Below are 19261 nucleotides of genomic sequence, written 5' to 3' on the forward strand. Positions count from 1 at the left end.
CCCCCCCCCAGCCTGTCTCTCACCCATTGACTCCTCAATCTACATTGTCACTGACTACCTGTCTTGTATGCATACCAGCCCAGTCTCTGGCTTCTTTACTTTTCATTCCATCCAGGAAGAGCACACACCAACTGCAGAAACTTCCTTAGTCTGATGAAGGGTTTTTGAACCTGAAAGCTTGCTTAATAATTGTTTTCCAACTATTTAAGTTGATCTAATAAAAGATATCAGATTCACCCAAATAACCTTGTCTGCCTATGTCCTTAGACCAACACGGCTACAACCTACACTCCTGAGAGCAAGAAGGTAATTTATTTGTTTTGAAAAACCTTTGTAAGTACCATACTAGTTCCTGCAGGCAACCTACTCAGCTTGGATATCAACATGCCTAGTGGATATTTAAAAGGACTCACTGCTGATACCAGCGGAGCAAGAGAAAAAGTGATGCTCAGAGTGATTCCCTACCATCTTCTCTGACTTAAGGTGGGTAGACAGGGAAGAAGCTGGATCCAGGATCATAAATGTCTCTTTTAGACGAAGGGACTTTGATTCCTGAAAGCTTGCAGAAAAGGACAAATTTTCTTGCCATTTTCCAGTTGGTCTAATAAAAGGTATCATTTTGGAAACAAGAGTTCTAGTTTTTTGTATGTCTTTTAGAAAGAAAAACAATGGAAGGTTTAAAAACAGGGGTATATCAAAATACAGCTCCTGGGCTGGATCTGGCCTGCAAAGATAGGTCATATGGCCCACGAGGCTTCTCATGGACTGGAAGACCCACTTAGGCAGGCTGGTTTTGGTCCATGCAGTTTATTGTCACAGCTGCCAGAGCCGCTGTGTCAGCATGACTAGAACCTAAAGGGGGTTAACACTGCCATCACATGCATCCACCTGGCCCTCATCTGCCGCTGAATTTAGTGTTTTTATTTGCTGTTGGTAACTGAGAATCACCAGCAGGGGAAACAGGGGGACAAGTGGCAGCTGCATTAACACCCTGATTTTTGAAGTATTTATCAATTTTCCAGTAAACAACAGGTATCTGAATTAGGGCACTGGGTCCATCAAAAGTCTAACTACGTACTCTTTGCAGTGGCCAATCCCTGCTACTTTAGAGGATATTAGTGGCTCTTTAGTTCACTTGGTTAGAGCAGGGTGCTAATAACACCAAGGTCAGACTCAATCCCCATTTGGAAGTGATCTCTTCAGGTCCCTTTCAGCTTTATTTTTCTATGAGATCTATGAGGATGCCTAACCTTCCCACACAGCAAAATGACCTAAACAGTGATAACTTAGACTACAATTTTGTAGTAACACCAGCTTAGACTAAAATTCCTGCTTGATTTATGAACCAGATGTACATGACTGTAATAACAAAGTCACTTCTGACATCTCCAGATGTTTAAACCCAAACATTACTAGTAAAAATTTCATTTTAAAATTAAAGTATGAAGTTCAAAATTATTTTTTGCAAGGTTATTGTTGGGTACTAAAATGGATATAAACTTTAGCAGTAGAATTCAGTGGTCAAGAAAAAGTTCTCTTAGTAGCCATATACCACTGAAAACTGATTTAAAGTTACAAATAGAATCGATTTATCATATCAGAGTTTTTTTTTTCCCTTTTTTTTTTTTAAATAGAAAAAAGAGCCCTGTGAAGTTTTACAGGGTTTACAAACACTAAAGCAATCCTCTGGGATGAAATGTAAATGACAGAATGAAGAAAAAAATCTGTGATTTTAAAACTGTCATATTTTACGGTTTAGAAAAAGGCCAGTGTTTAGATGTTACTTGTACGTTTCCTCTCTCTTGGGAATGACTCTTCCTGCAGGCTAGATCCCGGAGTATGCAATAAAATAATAATACTGCAGGCTAGATCCCAGAGTACACAATACAAAAAACAAAGCACCTTTTGCATTGTTGCCTCACTGCAACACTTGAGGTCTGAACTGTCAGTTTTGCTTCTACAAAAGTTTTATGTATCAAATGATGGTATTTCTTCCACTGTAGCTAGGCACATTTTCAATAAAATTTCAAGAGCTGAATTTTAAATGGTTTAATTATATACTAATTGGGGAAGAAGGGTCTTAGCATCCATTTCAAACTCAAATTATTTGTAAAATTACTTTTAAGAGTTTACTACAGTTTTATTAGTTTTCAATTCATCCGGTGACCTCAAAAGCTTGGGACCTTTTACAAATCAACATGCCTGTAAATGTACAAATTAGTTTTATAATTATACAGATTTCTAGTGCAAACTTTGCTGCATAAACTGACCAGTTCTTCCCTTACAAGTATGATAAGACTGAGTTAAGCAGGCTTGATATTTCCTATAGCCTCAAGTCCCAGACTACATCTGTTTTCTTTGATACACAAAACCAGAGTTAAAATAGCTCCATTCATCACAGCATGAGTGCAGGCAGACAACCCAGCCTGTCTGTTTCCAGATAGTGAAAGCAACTGTTATTAATCACAATTACAGGACAAACACTAAGAGAAATTGCATCAATATTCTCCCTTTCCCCAGACAAGAACTTGAAAGCAGTGCTGAGAATGTCTCCACAAGACCTGAAGGTCAGTAAATAAAAACAATACCATTAGATTAATTTACAACAGGAACTATGTACCTCAAAAAATTATAGCATGCATATTTTCACTTATACAACCCATGAAAATAAAACAACACTTCAAAAACAATTGAGGTTGAGACTATTAATCAGAAAATTAGGAGTAAAAAAAATTATAGGCATGCTGTAATTTAGCCAAACCCAAAAGTTAAAAACACAGAAATGTAGTCACTGTTACAGTTAAAAGAGATCCATAAGTACAAGGACATGGAAATGTAATTACGATACCCACACAGAGAAGGAGGTTGTAATGATGCCATGCAAATCTATACAATTATGATTAACGCAAATGAAATGGCTTGAAGTATCCTTTATTCACAGCTATAAAAACACTAAGGATTTTTCCTCCCTTACATTTTGGTTCTTTCATGCTGTAACAGCTCTGCCATCCATACCTCAACAATATCAGACTGCTGGAAGAGCCTTAGAATAGTGGACAGTCGAGCACAAATGAAAACAGATCTGGATGTATCCCTGTAACTATGTGGCTCTTCAAGACCAGGAAAAATACCTATATGACATCACCTTTGCCTCTCACAAACTTACATCTTGTGGGCTTCATGTAGAGCCAATATAGGTTCAAGAATTAATAGTTAAACTTAAGTCATTTTATTTTCCTTACTCTGTCAGCCTGCAGTCTCTCGGACAATTTCCAGAAGAGGAAAGAAAAGATCACATTTAAAAATTATACAATTAATTGCAAATTCTAAATACACAAATCAAAAACAAAAAATTTAAAACTGGAGTTCTACTCTCAGACCTTAAAATTTAAAGCATGGATACAGGGCAGACACCTATCACACTAGACATTTACTTGACATATGTGAAAGATGAGGTTACATACATATATGATGGATCTTTGCTTCAAAACATATTCACAGAAACATTAACAGCTCAAAAAAAGTATGCTCATTAACTATCCCTCATTTTCCCATTCATGATAAGGTGTCAAAAATCAGTGTTTTGAGTGAGACAATGCATATTCAAATCAATGTACATAAGTATTTACAGAAAAATCAATCATTATATATCTAATAAAGTGAAGATGGCTCATTTGTAAAGTTTACTGAATTAATTTTTTTCTCCTTGCCATAGTTTAAATGACTTAAGGCATGATGCTGAAAGAGCTTGAGGTTAAAAAGTCAAGTGGTCAAGAGTCTGAAAATGTAAAAATTAAAGGCTTCCTGTACAATCTTAATTTCTCTCTTTTGTGCTTATTTTAACTATATAAATCATCTACTATATTTTCCACAGGATCTCTACCTCATCCAGTAGAATATGAACAGTGCACATAAGTGAGCAGCTGTTTAATTTTTTGGTTTACACTCATTGTTTGGTGTGTAGCCTGATGACAGTACACATTATCTAAACTCTGCTCTGTCTAAAGACAGAATTATAAAAATTTCTCCATGGACCTTTCTATCGTACTCACTGTAGTAAGGAGTGCTTCACATTTTATGTTCACAGCACTTCTTTGAATTGGAGTGGTTGTCTCTCTATAGATGGAGCTGAAGCACAGAGAAATTAAAGACAAAAGCAACTGCTAACGTCCAGTGTCAACTATGAACATCTAATTTGACACACTTAGGACTTCATCTTTTAGAATACTTTGAACATAAGTACTGTATAATGCTACATACATTTCCCATTAACTTCAGCTGAATTGCTCATCTCAGTTTAGCCTCCTTGCCTCTAGGCTCATTATCCAACTCTAATATCTTTCCTCATACCCATCTCTGCCCAGCTTCTCATGTAATACGTCTTTCCCCTTCTTGAAATGGAATGAAGAGTCAATGGGAGTCTCACACCTCCGTAGTTGCTCTTTAGACACTTTGTCCAGGCAGTCGCTTCTTAAAACACATACCGACTCTTTTCCCTTTTGCCCACTAGTTTTAGTCTGGGCGTCTTTATTCAGCCAGGGGTGTAGGTTGTAGCCATGTTGGTCTAAGAGCATAAGCAGCAAGGTTCTTTAGGTGAATCTGATATCTTTTATTAGACCAACTTAAATAGTTAGAAAAAACCCTTTTTCCAACTATTTTTTTTTCAAACAAAAATAGATTTTGCAACTATTTAAGTTGGTCTAATAAAAGATCAGATTCACCCAAAGAACCTTGTCTGCCTTTATTCAGCCAGACAAGGTTCCTTGGGTGAATTTGATATCTTTTATTAGACCAACCCAAATAGTTGGAGAATAGTTATTAAGCAAGCTTTTGAGTTCAAAAACCCTTCGTCAGGCTAAGGAAGTTTCAGCAGTTGGTATGTGCTCTTCCTGGATGGAATTCAGCCAGTTCCTTTTTATTATCCATTTCTTTTGCTAGCTCCCAGTCCTCTCCTCCCTCCTGACTTATCCACTTTCCCCCCTCTGCATTTAAACACTGTCCCCTCCTCCTTGTTATGTAGATGCCTTGAGAACAGATGAGGGACAGTTCTTCTCAGTTCCCGTGACCTGTTCTACCCTGGCCCAAAGCAGGTAGGAGCAGTCATTAGAATGAAAATCCCTCCCTGCCCTGAAGTGCTGTGCTGAAGCATGCAATCACTTGGCAGAAATAAAGTATATATAAATGAGCAGGTCACATGTAAGGATTCAGGAGTGGCTGGAGCTTACTTAAGTGAGGACAATCTTAGAAGACTTTAGCAGCTAAAGTCTAAGCATGCATGAACTGCAATTTGTCAAAGGCTTGTAAAACTTGATTGTGGATTTTCATGGGATAGCAACAGGCATATCCCTTGACCAAAGCTGCCTCTCCCTTCCCAAATTTTGAGTTCCAGCTTTAAATCATGGGAGGTACTTAAGAGCAAGAAAAAAAAATCCCTTCCCCATGTTCTCAGAAGCAGCAGAACCATCTTGACAGACGTTTTCCTGAGTTTCAGCCCGAGGCAGACACTCATCATGGCAAATTTCAGCTTAAACAGATTAAATCTGGCACAGTTATAAGTAATTGAAAACAGAAGTCTTAGAATGGGAAATACTGAACAATTAATAGGGGGCACCTAAACCCACCTGTAAGTGGAACTCTAAACTTGACTAAAAAAAAAAAAAAAGAGAAACAACAAGATTTTTGTTTGTGCACGCTTCGGCACTGCTAAATTATTTCCCGCCATTTGTAGCTTTCTTTGCAGGGTGCATTTCTTCGTTGCAACACAGAAATGCACATTGCAAGGAGTTCCCGCCATTTGTATTCAAATTCGTGCCCCACTATTGGTCAGTTCTAAATTATTCCTACGTGGCGGCTAGCGATTGGCTTGCTAGCCGTATAAGAGGCTTGAGTGGTTTCCGTCCAAGTTGGAGGACTCCACGAACATCAGGAGGAGGAGACTTCACGTCTCGTGAAGATCTCTAAGCGCTGCGGAGCCTATTGGACCCAGCGTGAATATCAAGAAGGCAACAGGGGTCTGATCAGCCTCTTGCCTCTCCCCGTCGCTGAACGATCCCTCGACGTACCTTTCCCTGCGCACAAAGTTCCACGGAGTCTAGCAAACTTCGTGTGAGTGAATTGTGAGTGAATCCAGAGCTCTGTCCGAGTCCTTAAACTGGGACTTAAGCGAAGTATTCCTGGAAGCTTTCCAGCCTGCACCGTGACCATCTACGGTGTAAGTAAACAATCTTAAACAACCATTAAGCGTCCGTGCCTCAGAAGGGATCTGAGCAGATCATCAAGTCCGACCCCCTGCCATGGGCAGGAAAGAATGTTGGGGTCAAACGACCCCGGCTAGGTGATTACCTAGTCTCCTTTTGAAGATCGCCAGGGTAGGAGCGAGCACCACTTCCCTAGGAAATTGGTTCCAGATCCTAGCCACCCTGACTGTGAAATAGTGCCTCCTGATGTCTAGCCTGAACCTACTCTCAGTCAGCTTAGGGCCGTTATTCCTTGTTACTCCCGGTAGTGCTCGGGGGAACAGGGACTCTCCCATTGTCTGCTGGTCCCCCTTGGCAAGTTTGTAGGTGGCCACCAGATCTCCTCTCAGCCTTCTTTTGTGTAGGCTTAACAGGTTCAGGTCCCGTAACCTCTCCTCATAGGGCCTACCCTGATGCCCCCTGATCATGCGAGTGGCCCTCCTCTGGACCCTCTCAATGCTATCCACATCCCTCCTTAAGTGCGACGCCCAGAACTGGATGCAGTACTCCAACTGCAGCCTGACCAGTGTTGCATAGAGGGGGAGGATCACCTCCTTGGACTTGCTCGTGATGCATCTATGGATGCATGACAACGTGTGATTAGTCTTCCTGACTGCGTCCCCACATTGGCAGCCCATGTTCATCTTGGAATCAATAGCGACTCCAAGATCCTTTTCCACCTCTATGCTGATGAGAAGGGAGTTCCCCAGCCTGTAGATATACTGCTGGTTCTTCCTCCCCAGGTGCAACACCTTGCACTTGTCCGTATTGAAACCCATCCTATTCTCATCTGCTCACCCCTGTAACCTGTTCAGATGTAGTTGTAGCCCGTCCCTCTCTTCTAGTATGCTCACTTCAAGTGCTTAATTAAAATAAAGATAATTAAAATAAAATAAAATAAAATAAAAAAGCCTTTGTCTGCTTAATTTGCACTCACAGAGCAGCCTTTTTTTTTTTTTAAAAAAAAAAAACAAAAACAAATGGACTTTTCCACTGAGGGGGACCCTACCATCTCTCAGCTCTCCTCTGCAAGAAAAAATTTCTCCCAGGTAGAAAAGAAATTTCAATAATCTTTGAATTCTCCTTCGCCTGAACAAAGTTGGGCCCAAAAGCTCACAAAGAAAGAATTTTTTTGCTCTTTAGTTGGTCTAATAAAAGATATCACCTCTACCCCAAGAGTTTTGTCTGCCTATGCCTTTAGACAAGTGGTTCTCAACCTTTTTTGTATCAAGGCCCATTATTAAACATTGATTGCCAGTCCTGACCCAGTGCCCCTCACTCCCAACCCACAGCCTGCCATCCGACACTGCAAGATAACAATGCTAATAAAAGATACTGCCTCTACCCCAAGAGTTTTGTCTGCCTAATTAAAATAAACCATTCAAGATAAATTGATTGACCAAATTTGCATGTCATACTCTTATACAGTGTTCTGGAACCAGGTGCCCAAGAGCATATTGCATGGGCACACAACATTTTTAGCAATATGGTCTGACACCAAATCAGCCAGGCCTAACTGGATTTACCCGAGAAAACTGGCAATGGTACAGAAGACTGTCAGCAAAGATGTCAGCAGGATTATGGGAGTAATTTCAAACTACATCCTTAGATAATTTTCCAAGTTTCATTAAGCAACACAAAATCCTTAAAGTTTCTAACATCATAAGCTACTTAAAAATTCAGAACTAGAAACAATACCTCCATGGTGATGTGACAAGCTTCCTCCATTGGCAAGAATTTCCTCTCTAGCAGCTGTCTAAATTGTGGAAGATTAAAACATTCAGTGAACACAATACAGTATAGTAGAATAGAATAAAGTTATAATAAAAATACTTTAGTTAACATAGGACATTGATACTATTATAGAATATCACTATGGCTAGAGCAATCACCTAAAGTGGAAGAAAATGAGGTTCAAGACTCTACTTCAATATATAATTATTCATACAAAGTGAGGCAGTTTCAACAGAAAAGAGTATTTTCTGCATCTTCTGGTTTCACCCAGATGGAGAATGGGAAACTTTTCTGAAATATTGAAAATGTTTACAGGACAGAAAAACTGTTTCTTGTCTACCTTTAATTGTGGATACTTGGGCACCTTTCTGAGCATTCAGTGAGCAGTAATCACGTTTCCCAAAAATGGGAATGGAGTTACTCTTGACAGTTCTTCATTTCTTTAGGAAGTTACACATGCTAATTCAAGTAACGTTTTTAGTTATTATGCCTGGCCTCATTTGAGCAGCATACACTTTTTGCCAAGTGGTTTAAGGCTCATCTACACGTGGATTTTTCAAAACAACATCAGAAATTATTTCTACATAAGTCCCCTGTAGATGCTTACAACATATACCTGAATCCAAGGTGACCCTGAATTTAAGACAGCCCCACAATAATTAGACTCAATACATAGAAAATTTTAAATTATTATAATTTTACAGTTGTAGAAATTAATTATTGGAGGGTCATCTTTAATTTCTCCCAGCCTGGCCAACAGCAGCAGCAGTGACATGACAGCTCCGGCCAGACCTTAGAGCTGGGCTTGCCACACTGCCACCCCTTCTAGGGACTGAAGTAGGCGTATTCTATGGTCCCAAGGTTAGGCCAAGGCCAGAGTCTCTTGGAGCAAGAGTAGGTGGCAAGGGCGCGCGCGCGCGCGCGTGACCAGAACAGCTTCCTATCCCCCCATTTAACATGGGGGGGGGGGGGGGGGACACCTCATCTTAGATATCAGTAAATGCATTACTTAAGAACAAGAGAGTGTCTTTTCAAGCGTGTTCACATGGGGGATTAAAGAGAAATAACTGTTTTAGAATCAATGTCTTTAATACCATATATTCTCACATACAACACATACTTTTCCCCTTAAAATCAGCCTCTCAAAATCAGGCTCCGTGTATTAAGCCTGGAAGCTCAGTTTCTGCCTGGCATACAAGCATGCTGCTTGGATTCCTGCTCCACAGTACAGCAGCTGCTGCATGAATAGAGGCAGCTGAACAAGTTAATTGACTTAATGACTCATTGTTCACTCCACAGGTGTTAACAATCCTTTCCTTTTTAATGATCTGTATGTTCCACTAATCCACCTAACCCTTTTAAGGGCAATTTTGCTGTTTGCTAGGACTTATCCCTCCTATTTTATAGCCTAACTCTTTTCAAAATCATAGATCCACCCACAGAGACCAGTCTTCAGCAGCAGTTAGGACTTGAGCTTTAGTTAAGCAAAAAAGGGAGGATGTGTGCGCTGAAGATTAGGCGCTGTTCTTGCTCTATGTAGCCATAACTCTGGAAAAAATATTTTCTTCATTCTGCCTTTCAAAATGAAGGTGACCATTACATTCAGAGGCATGTTGTATGTGACAAAATAAAACATATTACAAAAAGGGTATTTTGGTAAAGTTCTAAGCATGAACAAGCTTGTAGAGTTCTTGTGTTCTCTACTCCGAATACTGTTACTAGACTCAATGTACCACACAAGTATTTTATGAATAAAAGGCACTAATATAACAAGCTATATCCATATCTCCATTACCTCAACTTGTTCATAGACATGAAGAGGCTCACTGATTCCTCTGTAGTTAAAGGCAAAATAGAAATAGACGCATGCTCCTGCATCATAAGTCTGTGTCACCCTGTTAAAAAAAAAGTGTGTTGGTAGCTGTAAAGTAAAAGGTTGTACCCAATAAGCAGCCAGTAGTTTACACTACATAATTTACACAGTTATTCAGGATCTCACTAGTTCCTATATTCATTACTGAACCATCTTATTGGCTGGAGATTTTCACATTTTTATTATATAAACGACACTGGATGACCTGCAACTACTATTGACAAATGGCTGAAGGAAGAGACAAATGGGAAGAAAGGTTTCCAGAGTGCAGTTTTTTAACCACTGTTTCTAATCACACATTCAATAATCCTGTTAAATGCCATGCCACAATATTTTCTATTGAGGGGAAAAAAAATAAAGCCTTTAAAGCAGCAGTTCTCAATCTTTTTAGACTGAAGACACTCCTCGTAACTTCTGTCAATTGAGCAGCGCTCCATTTCAAACACAAATTTAGTTATTACAGTGCTTACCTTCTTGCAGAAGGGCTGGGAAGTAGGTGTGAGGGAGCAGCCAGGTAGGGATAAACCTGAGCCTGCATTTATCTATCTCCTCACAACTCATGGAACCCTTCAAAGGGTCTTGTGGCACCCCAGCTGAGAATCACTGCTTTAAAGATTAATTCCAGCATTTCCACAATACTTGCAGCAGTTCTTAGATAACAAAAGAAGGGTTCTTTAGGTCATGATTGGTGATAGCATGTGCTTAATATATAAATTTCAAATATAGCATCCACAAATTTTGCAAACCTAACAGAACATGTCAAAACCGTAAGCACCCTAAAAACAAGCTAATGACAGGTATCCAGCTTAAAGTCATCTTTAAAAAGAATGATTAAGCATAGTATACAAATATACAACTGTTTCAGATGAGACTTAACAGCTTTTCATAATCTGTTTACTTTGTGATTAGAAGTGTGCTACTACTAACCCCAAATTTCTATCCAGAACGCATTAATTTTCTTCTCCTCACAGAGAGATGTTAGCCCCTAAAACATTTAACTGCATTTTAGTTTCTTTTTTCATTACAGGCAAATATCAGTTAGCAAGTAAAAGTGAATCTGGTTACCTTAGTATTTAAACAGAAAATAGCACACTGCTAGACAGAAAAATAATGCATTTATAAGACCCAGAACATACGCTCTCTACAAATAAAACCAAAGACATCAGTGAAGTATTAGAGTCTTTTTAATGATTAGTCAAGAAAAAAAAGGCAGAGATGTAGTTTAAGCTGTGCACCCTTCACTCATGGTATTCAACCACTATATACTTTAGAGATACATTTTGACAAATGCCCTAAGGATCAGAGACCTCTTTAATGCAAAGCAAAGGATTATTAACTAAGCCAGGTACATCAAACGCATCAGACCCAGCTGTCTTCGATGAAAAGTGGAGGGGTCAGATTGGGCCTACTCATAAGTCCCATGCACTAGATCAGAGCACAGGGTTGGTCCAGTGCAGGAGCTGGGAGTGCCCCAAAACAGCCCTGTGTGCTGAGAGCCACCTGGAACACAGGGCCAGTCTGGCACGTGTCACAAGAGGCATGTGGGTCCAGTTTAAGACTCACAGATGGCATAGCAAGCCAGATGATATGGCTCCAAATGCCAGATCCGACATCCCTAAACTAAGCAAACGCTTAAGTTGCATATAGTTTCAGTAACTTACACTAAAACAAGACAAACGCGGAATACCTCAAAAACCACAACGTGTAACAAAGGTCTAATCCAAAACAAATATCTTACTAATCAAGCTATAATTGTAGACATGTTATACTGGACAAATTGTTGTGGTCTCAGCCCTAATGAGGACAATCTAAACTGTATTTTCCAAAGTAATGGTAGCGAATGAACATTCTCCAAATCGTACAGAGATGTAACTAAATTACTTTGATAGATTACTGTTGAGAAACTGTGAAAGAAGCATATTAATAAGAGGTATGAATGAAAAGACACCGAACGGTATATGAGTAGAGAAAGACTATTCATAAAGAATAGCACTGGAGAAGGTAAATGTAATAACAAAAGCAACCTGAAGGAATGCTTGATTAGATTGAGTAGAGAGAAGTAGTTAGCAGTGTTAGATTGGGTACGAGTGAGAACTGAATTATGCACAGTGCTGGAGCCTCCTTTAGGTTCCACATCACCTTGAATATTAAGTATTAAACAAGTAGTTAAAAACCGAATGAGTGCTGACAAGAGCTTAACAGCAGTGGAACCCTGGAAGATTTGAGCATAACAAAAAATGATGTTCAAGAATTTCTAAGGCTGTTTGTAGACAACACTGTTTAGCAGGTTTAAAGCAGGTTAAATGTCTTTTGCACTGCTTTAATGGCATTGCTGTTTGTACATTCGACAGCATATTGCACGTTAATTCGAGCTGCTATAGCACATCTGGCGGTGTAATGCACCTTAAATGACTTCAGGACACAGCAAGTGACTTTGGGGCGCTGCACAGTAAAACACCTCTAAGAAGTTTTAGTTTCCTACCCTACAGTCATGGAGGGAAGCACCAGGCTCTGTGCAGCTCAGTAACTGTGCTGGCAGCCCATTCAGGCAACCTGGCAGCAGCCCGTGCAGGCAGGCTCCACAGAAGGAGAAATAAAAAAAAGCAGTAAGCCTGGTATATATATTTATTTTTCCCCCTGGAGCCTGCCTGCCTGAGCTGCGTGGGGGCCCAGTGTTTCCCTCTGCAGCTGCGGTACCCCTGGGACTGCTTGAGCTGGGTGCCCCAGGTGCTGCCTGGGGGGGGAGAGGGTGGTCCACAGCATGGAGGGAAGCACCAGCCCTCCCCTGTTCAGGGACTGCTCTGCCAACCAGCTGTTCACTCTCCCCTCCCTGCCACTGGAGAGGCAGGTAAGGATTAGGCTCTGACACGGGTGTACACGATATGGGGGTTTACTTCACCCTAAATTGAAGCAGCATTTTGAAAAAACCACCACTTCAATTTAGGGAGAATTAAACCCCCCATGTCACCTACAAAACCTTAATATACTGAATAAGAACAGAACTGTATGTCTGGTGTTGGTTAGTACAGCACCAGATACACAGGGGTTCTTACCACTGAGAACAGGTTAAAATTATTTAACATGTTGCCAGAATATGTATTACAATCATTGATTGTTATTACTTTTTACAAGTGATACACTAAATTAATAAGAATGCACCAGTGATCAGAAACAGTGGAGAGCACAGGGGTAATGCAAATTCTCCTTTTTCTACCACAGGGAAGGCAATTATTTTGGCTGGAGGTCTGCTTACTGAGTTTTGGCAAGCTGTCAAGGGCTGCATGGGTAGCCCCACCCCTTGACAGGTGCCCCACCCCTTGGTTGCCATCTTGTGACCAGAAGTCCTACCCCCTAGCCCCCAAGCTTCGCCACCAGAAATACCTCCCTTTGCCCCTGGGAGTACTCCTTTCAGCAAGGGGTTTTGCCATCTTGGAACTAGAAAAAATACCAAATTATATTCTAAAAATCAAACATCTACAGCATTCATTAATTTGATTTCAAAATATTTTTATCCCGATTTACATGAGTTTGTGTAGTGTATATAGGGGTGATTCCACAATAGCTTAAAATGAAGAATTACTCTTGTATATTATGTGGGGGGGGGGGGAGAGTATGGGGAGGTTGGTATACGTTTGTCTGTGGGCTGTCAGTGTGGGGGAGTGTGTGGGGGCAGAAGGAGCATGTGGGTATGTGTGCGTGTGGATATGAGGTGTGAGGGAGAGGGTGGCTGTAGTGTGAGGGGGTGTGGGCGTGTGTATGGTGTGGTGTGCATGTGGGACTCACCCTATGAACACACACACACGCAGTCCCTCCCTCATTGCTCTGTCTCTCTCCCCCTCCCTCACTGCATGGGTGCGTGCATACACACACCTCCTGCAGCCGGCCCCAGGGTACTGGCACAGGTCCCATGCTCCCGCAGTCCGACACTGCAGCCAGGAATCACCACCTGGTGATGGGTAGGGAAGTGGTGAAAGTGGCTGCAGGTAGGGGAGAGTGGCAGTGAGCTGGCGCGCAAAGTGCAACGACAGCCGGGGAAGAGTGTAGGGCTTGCGCCAGTGGACTGGGGCCAGTGCCAGTTTGGCCCCGAGTGGGGTGGCAGGACTGCAGGGCCTGGGCTGGCAGGGGCTCTATGGCGCCGAGCTGGCTTCCTTCTTTCCCTGCTGGCGCAGCCTAGCCCAGCTCCATAGAGCCCCTGCCAGCCTGGACTCCATGCTCCTGCTACCCTGCTCTGGGTCCCACTGGCGCAAGCCCCATCCCCTCCTATCCAGTTGTTGCTGCACTTTGTGCGCCAGCTCACTGCCACTCCTCCCTGCCCTTGGCCACTTTCACCACTTCCCTGCCTGCTGTCGGCCGCTCCGGCACCACGTGGTTCCTGGCTGCATGGCTGTGAATGCAGGACTCGGCAAAAGCCAGCCCAACCCCAAGGACTGGGGCAATTGCCCACGGTCCTTCCCTGCCTCCCTCCCACTCTTACCCGAGTTTCCCTCTCTGGCAGAGGGAGGCAGGAATAGCCCCAGGGTCCCAGTCTCCTGCCTGGGGGGGGGGGGGGGGGGGGGGGGGGTGTTGAGTCGGGGCTGGAAGGGCATTGCTGCTGGGTCCTACTGCCCTTGGTTCCTGTCATCTTTGACAGGCAGCCAGGAGCAAATAAATATTCATTTTCTAAATTACTGGGGGGGCACCATTGGCCAGATTTGGCCTGCAGGCCAGATTTTGCCCACCTCTGTTCTACATGGTTTCATTTTCTTAGAAAATTCCAGATTCAGCAGTGCTGAGCTGTGGGGTCAGCATGGCCTGAAATTCTACTATTTCTGCTGGGGCGCCGCCCAATGAACTATATGGTAAATCATGAGCCTTTTGGCTTTGGACTACTGTTAAAAATAGATCATGCCACCTGCAAGTAGGTACAGAAGTACTGCTTAAATGTGTATTTATGGAGACTTGTGCTAAAACTTGTACCAGTTTCAAAGAGGTAAACTTAATCAAATCTGAATGAATTAAGTCTATTGGTATCTGAAGTAATTTCTTTATATGCAAGTTAAATGTACTAAAGGTACATGCATTTCTAGGTCAGTGTTTTCAAATTTGCTTCTTACTTCCATGTGCTCAGGGAGAACAGGGTCTGACGGTAAGGAAGGGGGGCAGAAGGCAAGGGAGCTATCTAACCCTCCAGATTTAATTTTCCATGCTGTAGTGGTGGGAAGGGACAAATTCAAGGCAAACCTCCAATAATTAGATTTTATACCTAGAAAATTATAGAACACATTTATAATTTTTCCATATCTAGAATCTAATTGGAAGAGGGCCAATGTAGTCCCAATCTTTAAGAAGGGGAGGAAGGAGGATCTGAGGAACTAGAGACCAGTGAGCTTTACCTCCATCGCAGGGAAAATCATAGAAAAAATTATCAAGGAACACATCTGTGGGAGCCCGTGAATGTTATCTATCTGGACTTCAAGAAGTCCTTTGACATGGTATCCCATACCAAACCTTATTAATAAACTGAGGAGATTTGCCTTGGATGATTATACGGTACAATGGATAGCAAACCGGCTCAGGGGTCGCACTCAGAGTGGTGGTGGATGGGTCAGTGTCAGCCTGGAAAGATGCGTGCAGGGGAGTCCCTCAGGGCTCAGTCTGGGGCCAGTGCTATTCAACATCTTCATCAGTGATCTGGACAAGGGGGTGGTAAGTACCCTGTCCAAATTCGTGGATGATACAAAAATATCATGATGATATAAAAAAGCCAACACCCCGGAGAGGAGGAACCAGATCCAGGCTGACCTCGACAGGCTGGGGAAGTGGGTAGAGAGCAACAGGATGCAAATAAATAAGGACAAGTGCAAGGTGCTGCATCTAGGGAAAAAAAACTGCCACCTATAAGGCTGGGGGCGACCTTCTCAGCACCACTGAGGCAGAAAGAGATCTTGGAGTCACTGTTGACTCCAGGATGAACATGAGTCGTCAATGTGTTGAAGTAGTCGGCAGAGCCAATTGCACCATGTCATGCATCCGTAGGTGCTTCAAACAGGTCCAGGGAGGCAATTCTCCCTTTCTATGTGGCACTGGTCAGGCCACAGCTGGAGTACAGTGTCCAGTTCTGGACACCACAGTTCAAGCAGGATGCACACAACCTGGAGAGGGTTCAAAGACGAGCCACTCATCTGACTGGAGGCCTGCAGGGAATGCCCTACGAGGAAAGACTAAGGGACCGTAACCTTTTAAGCCTCTCCAAGAGAAGGTTGAGAGGGGACCTCGTGGCAGCATACAAATTCATAAGGGGAGAGCAACACGAAGTAGGCGATGATCTGTTTACCAGGGCACCCCATGGAACAACAAGGAACAATGGCCATAAGCTATTGGAGAGTAGGTTTAGACTGGACATTAGAAAAAAAGTTCTTCACGGTCAGGGTTGCCAGAATCTGGAATGGGCTTCCAAGGGAGGTGGTGCTCGCCCCATCCTTGGGGGTCTTCAAGAGGAAACTGGACAGGCACCTGGCTGGGATCACATGATCCCAGGTTTAGTGACTCTCTTCTTGCCTGCCAAGGGCAGAGGGTAGGACTAGATGGCCCAGAGGTCCCTTCCAATCCTAGAATCTATGAATTATTGGGGGAGTCATTTTATATTTGAGTAAAAACAGTACTGTAAAAATTCATCATGAGCACATTGTCTACCCTATGCTACATGGAAAATAGGGAATTTTTTCTTAACTTTTGAAATTGGAGCTTTAACCTTGAAGTATGAATGTAATTTGTAGGCCACAAAGGATATATAAATATATATATAAATCTACAGCTATAGATACTTCTATCTATCTATACATAAAAATTAAAATAAAGAAAAGGTCATTTTTAGTATCTGCTTATATACAGCTACACTGAAAGTTCAACAGTTGACTAAACTATAAGATACCTGTTCCAAGAAAATTCATTTACTAGTTCTCCAATAATAAAAAAACTGGCTTGCCAAATATTAACCTTGCGTATATCTATAATTTAGCCAGCTAAATAGGGATAAGATTTTTTCTGGCCTATCTCCTCTTTTGAACTTGTACAGAAAAGGTAATTTTTTTGGAAAAAGGCATAGAAAAAGTTAGATAAGTACTAAAGCTCTTAAAATGTGACAAAAAATGTTTTTAAAAGATTGATCTTTACTTGTTAAAGCAAAAGTATTTCCTTGTACTAAAGAGATTTATTACCTTCACCCACTTGGAAAGTAGGTGATGTTGGAGTCTGCTTATATGACTAGCTGGCATCCAAGACGCAGCGAAACAACTCCACATGTTCTGCATCTTTTTAGGATTTCATCAGCAAACAAAAGAAGTATGTGGTTTATAAAATGGGGAGACAGAGGTGACCACTGTTGTCAGTAAACATAAGGAATAAAGTTTGTCTTTGATTATCCTCTTTGCCCTTTATCCATTCTTTTGGAATTACTGGTTTTTAAAATCCTGTTAATACTTAAACAGTTACAGGACTTGCATGTACTTTATTTATTTATTTTTAAATAAAGTGATATCAAGTAAAGACAAGAAACAGAGGGTTTAACAATTTTAGTTAATATTTGTCCTTAAAAGTGTTACTCAGGTTTAAGAGCCTCTGTTTTCATGATTTCCTAGTTCTAAACTTTAATATTTTAGAAATGTGTGTCCTGTGAACAATATAGTTAATGTAAGTTTGTTTTCTGACAGATACTACTTAAGTTCACTTTAAGTTCTAGTACCCTTTTAAAAATGTTCACCTGCTTTTGACTCAGTCTCCATGTCAAATCAATGGTCTGACTTATAGAGGTAAGAAGCTTTAAAAGGAAAAATCAATCTTGTAATACTTGGTTTCCTGTTAAGTACATGGAAAATAAATATCAGGGCTAATCAAGTGCCGCTATAGTCCCTTGAAATGATTACTTTTCAGTGTCTCTATTGCTGCTCACACTTGCAGTTAGCTAGAAAGGTCAAGATCACTAGTGGCTGAACTTTACACTGCCCCATGAGGGTAAGCTAGCAAGTTAACTGTTCTTTTGTACTGAAGAAGTACTTCGGCTGCTTGAAGGGAAAAAATTTAAACTATGAAAGCTTGAACTAAAGTGCCTTACCTGCAGGTGGAAAGAGGTGCAAACTGGACGCCTCTTTCTTTGCATTCTCTTACTATTCTTTCTTTTACATTCCTGCAGAGGTCTAGAACCCTGTAACAGAAAATACAGTTTCAGAAAACAAGAATAAGAAAGGTCTTCTAATGCAACTAGAAATATTTCAAAGCTAAATGTGTTCCTTTAGTTCAGTGGTCAGCAATGTTTTCCAGTGGTGAGCTGGAATGGCCCAGCTCAGGTCTGAGGTGGCCCAGTGCTAGGATTTAGTCATCATACCTCCTTCCTCACACCACTTCTGTGTTGCCTAGCTACAGCATGGCACAGGAAAACTCCCACCACTTGACTGCTGAAGCCCCAGTACCATGGCCAGTTCTTGCCCACAAATCACAGGTTGCTAATCCCTGGCTCTAGTTTAAAGCTTGCAGAAAAACTTGCCAATTCTCTTAGAAGACTAGAATAAAACAACAAACTTTTATAACCAATTTATATTTTTGTCTTGCTTTAAGAAGTATAATAAAAATAATGCCAATCCAATCTCTATAAGCAGTGTTATTATTCTTTCCAGACATATATTGGACGGCAAATTTAATTTTTATGTTGTACTCTTGAAATTCTATTGCATTTTTTTCCAGGGGGCATAAAAGATTTGCAAAAGAGAACGTATAGCTATCATAGTGTTTACTTCTGTATGCATTTGGTGAGCATTTTTTTTTGTGCACCATTTTAGCCTCAAGTATTTGGCACAGTAGTTTATAAAATCTAATTCATAGTGGCAAGTATAACAAGACTCCAAAGGCATCTGTATTCTGCAGTCTGCATCTTTGGTTATGCTGTCAGGAAAAGGTAGAAAAAATTCCTCCTACTGGTAAAGGTGTGCATTAGTTTGCCAGATAGACTCTGATTAAAATGACTCTCAGCTATTTTAATATACCATAAAAACAATTATAAATATTTTATTTATAACTGAAATGGTTGCATCAAGATGTGAAAAACAAGTCTAAATACTTTAACCAATTTTTGAGACCAATACTTCAGTTAGTAGTTCTCCCACATAGAACTAATGGAATGCTATTTAACCATATTTTCATTTAAATTAGAAGTTAGGGGCATATATACACATACTTTTCTGTCCCACGATGCACCAGAGATCTGTTTAATTGATTAATTGAATCTGCTCTGCACGCAAGCTGAGGCAAACTGTGCTGCACTGCAGAAAATGGCAGCAGTATGTGCCCTGTCCCACTCCCGTGCCAGTCCACAGCATAAAAGGTTGGGAACCACTGAAGTGGATCAAGTGGATAGTGATTTGAATACAAAAGACAGGGAAAGGGAAAG

General features: G+C 41.2%; 1 protein-coding gene across 1 annotated transcript in view; it reads right to left on the reverse strand.

Moving 5' to 3' along the window:
* AGPS (alkylglycerone phosphate synthase) overlaps positions 1–19261 on the reverse strand; it is a 146307-nt gene that overhangs the window by 11964 nt on the left and 115082 nt on the right. The window contains exons 19-21 of the mRNA XM_014525000.2: positions 17933–18022; positions 9766–9865; positions 7935–7992 (exon numbers count right to left, since the gene is read on the reverse strand). Of these exons, the coding sequence (XP_014380486.1) occupies positions 7935–7992; positions 9766–9865; positions 17933–18022 (248 nt within the window). The remainder of the gene's footprint in view (positions 1–7934; positions 7993–9765; positions 9866–17932; positions 18023–19261) is intronic.

The sequence above is a fragment of the Alligator sinensis genome, unplaced genomic scaffold, assembly GCF_000455745.1.
Source record: "Alligator sinensis unplaced genomic scaffold, ASM45574v1 scaffold173_2, whole genome shotgun sequence".
NCBI lineage: Eukaryota > Metazoa > Chordata > Crocodylia > Alligatoridae > Alligator > Alligator sinensis.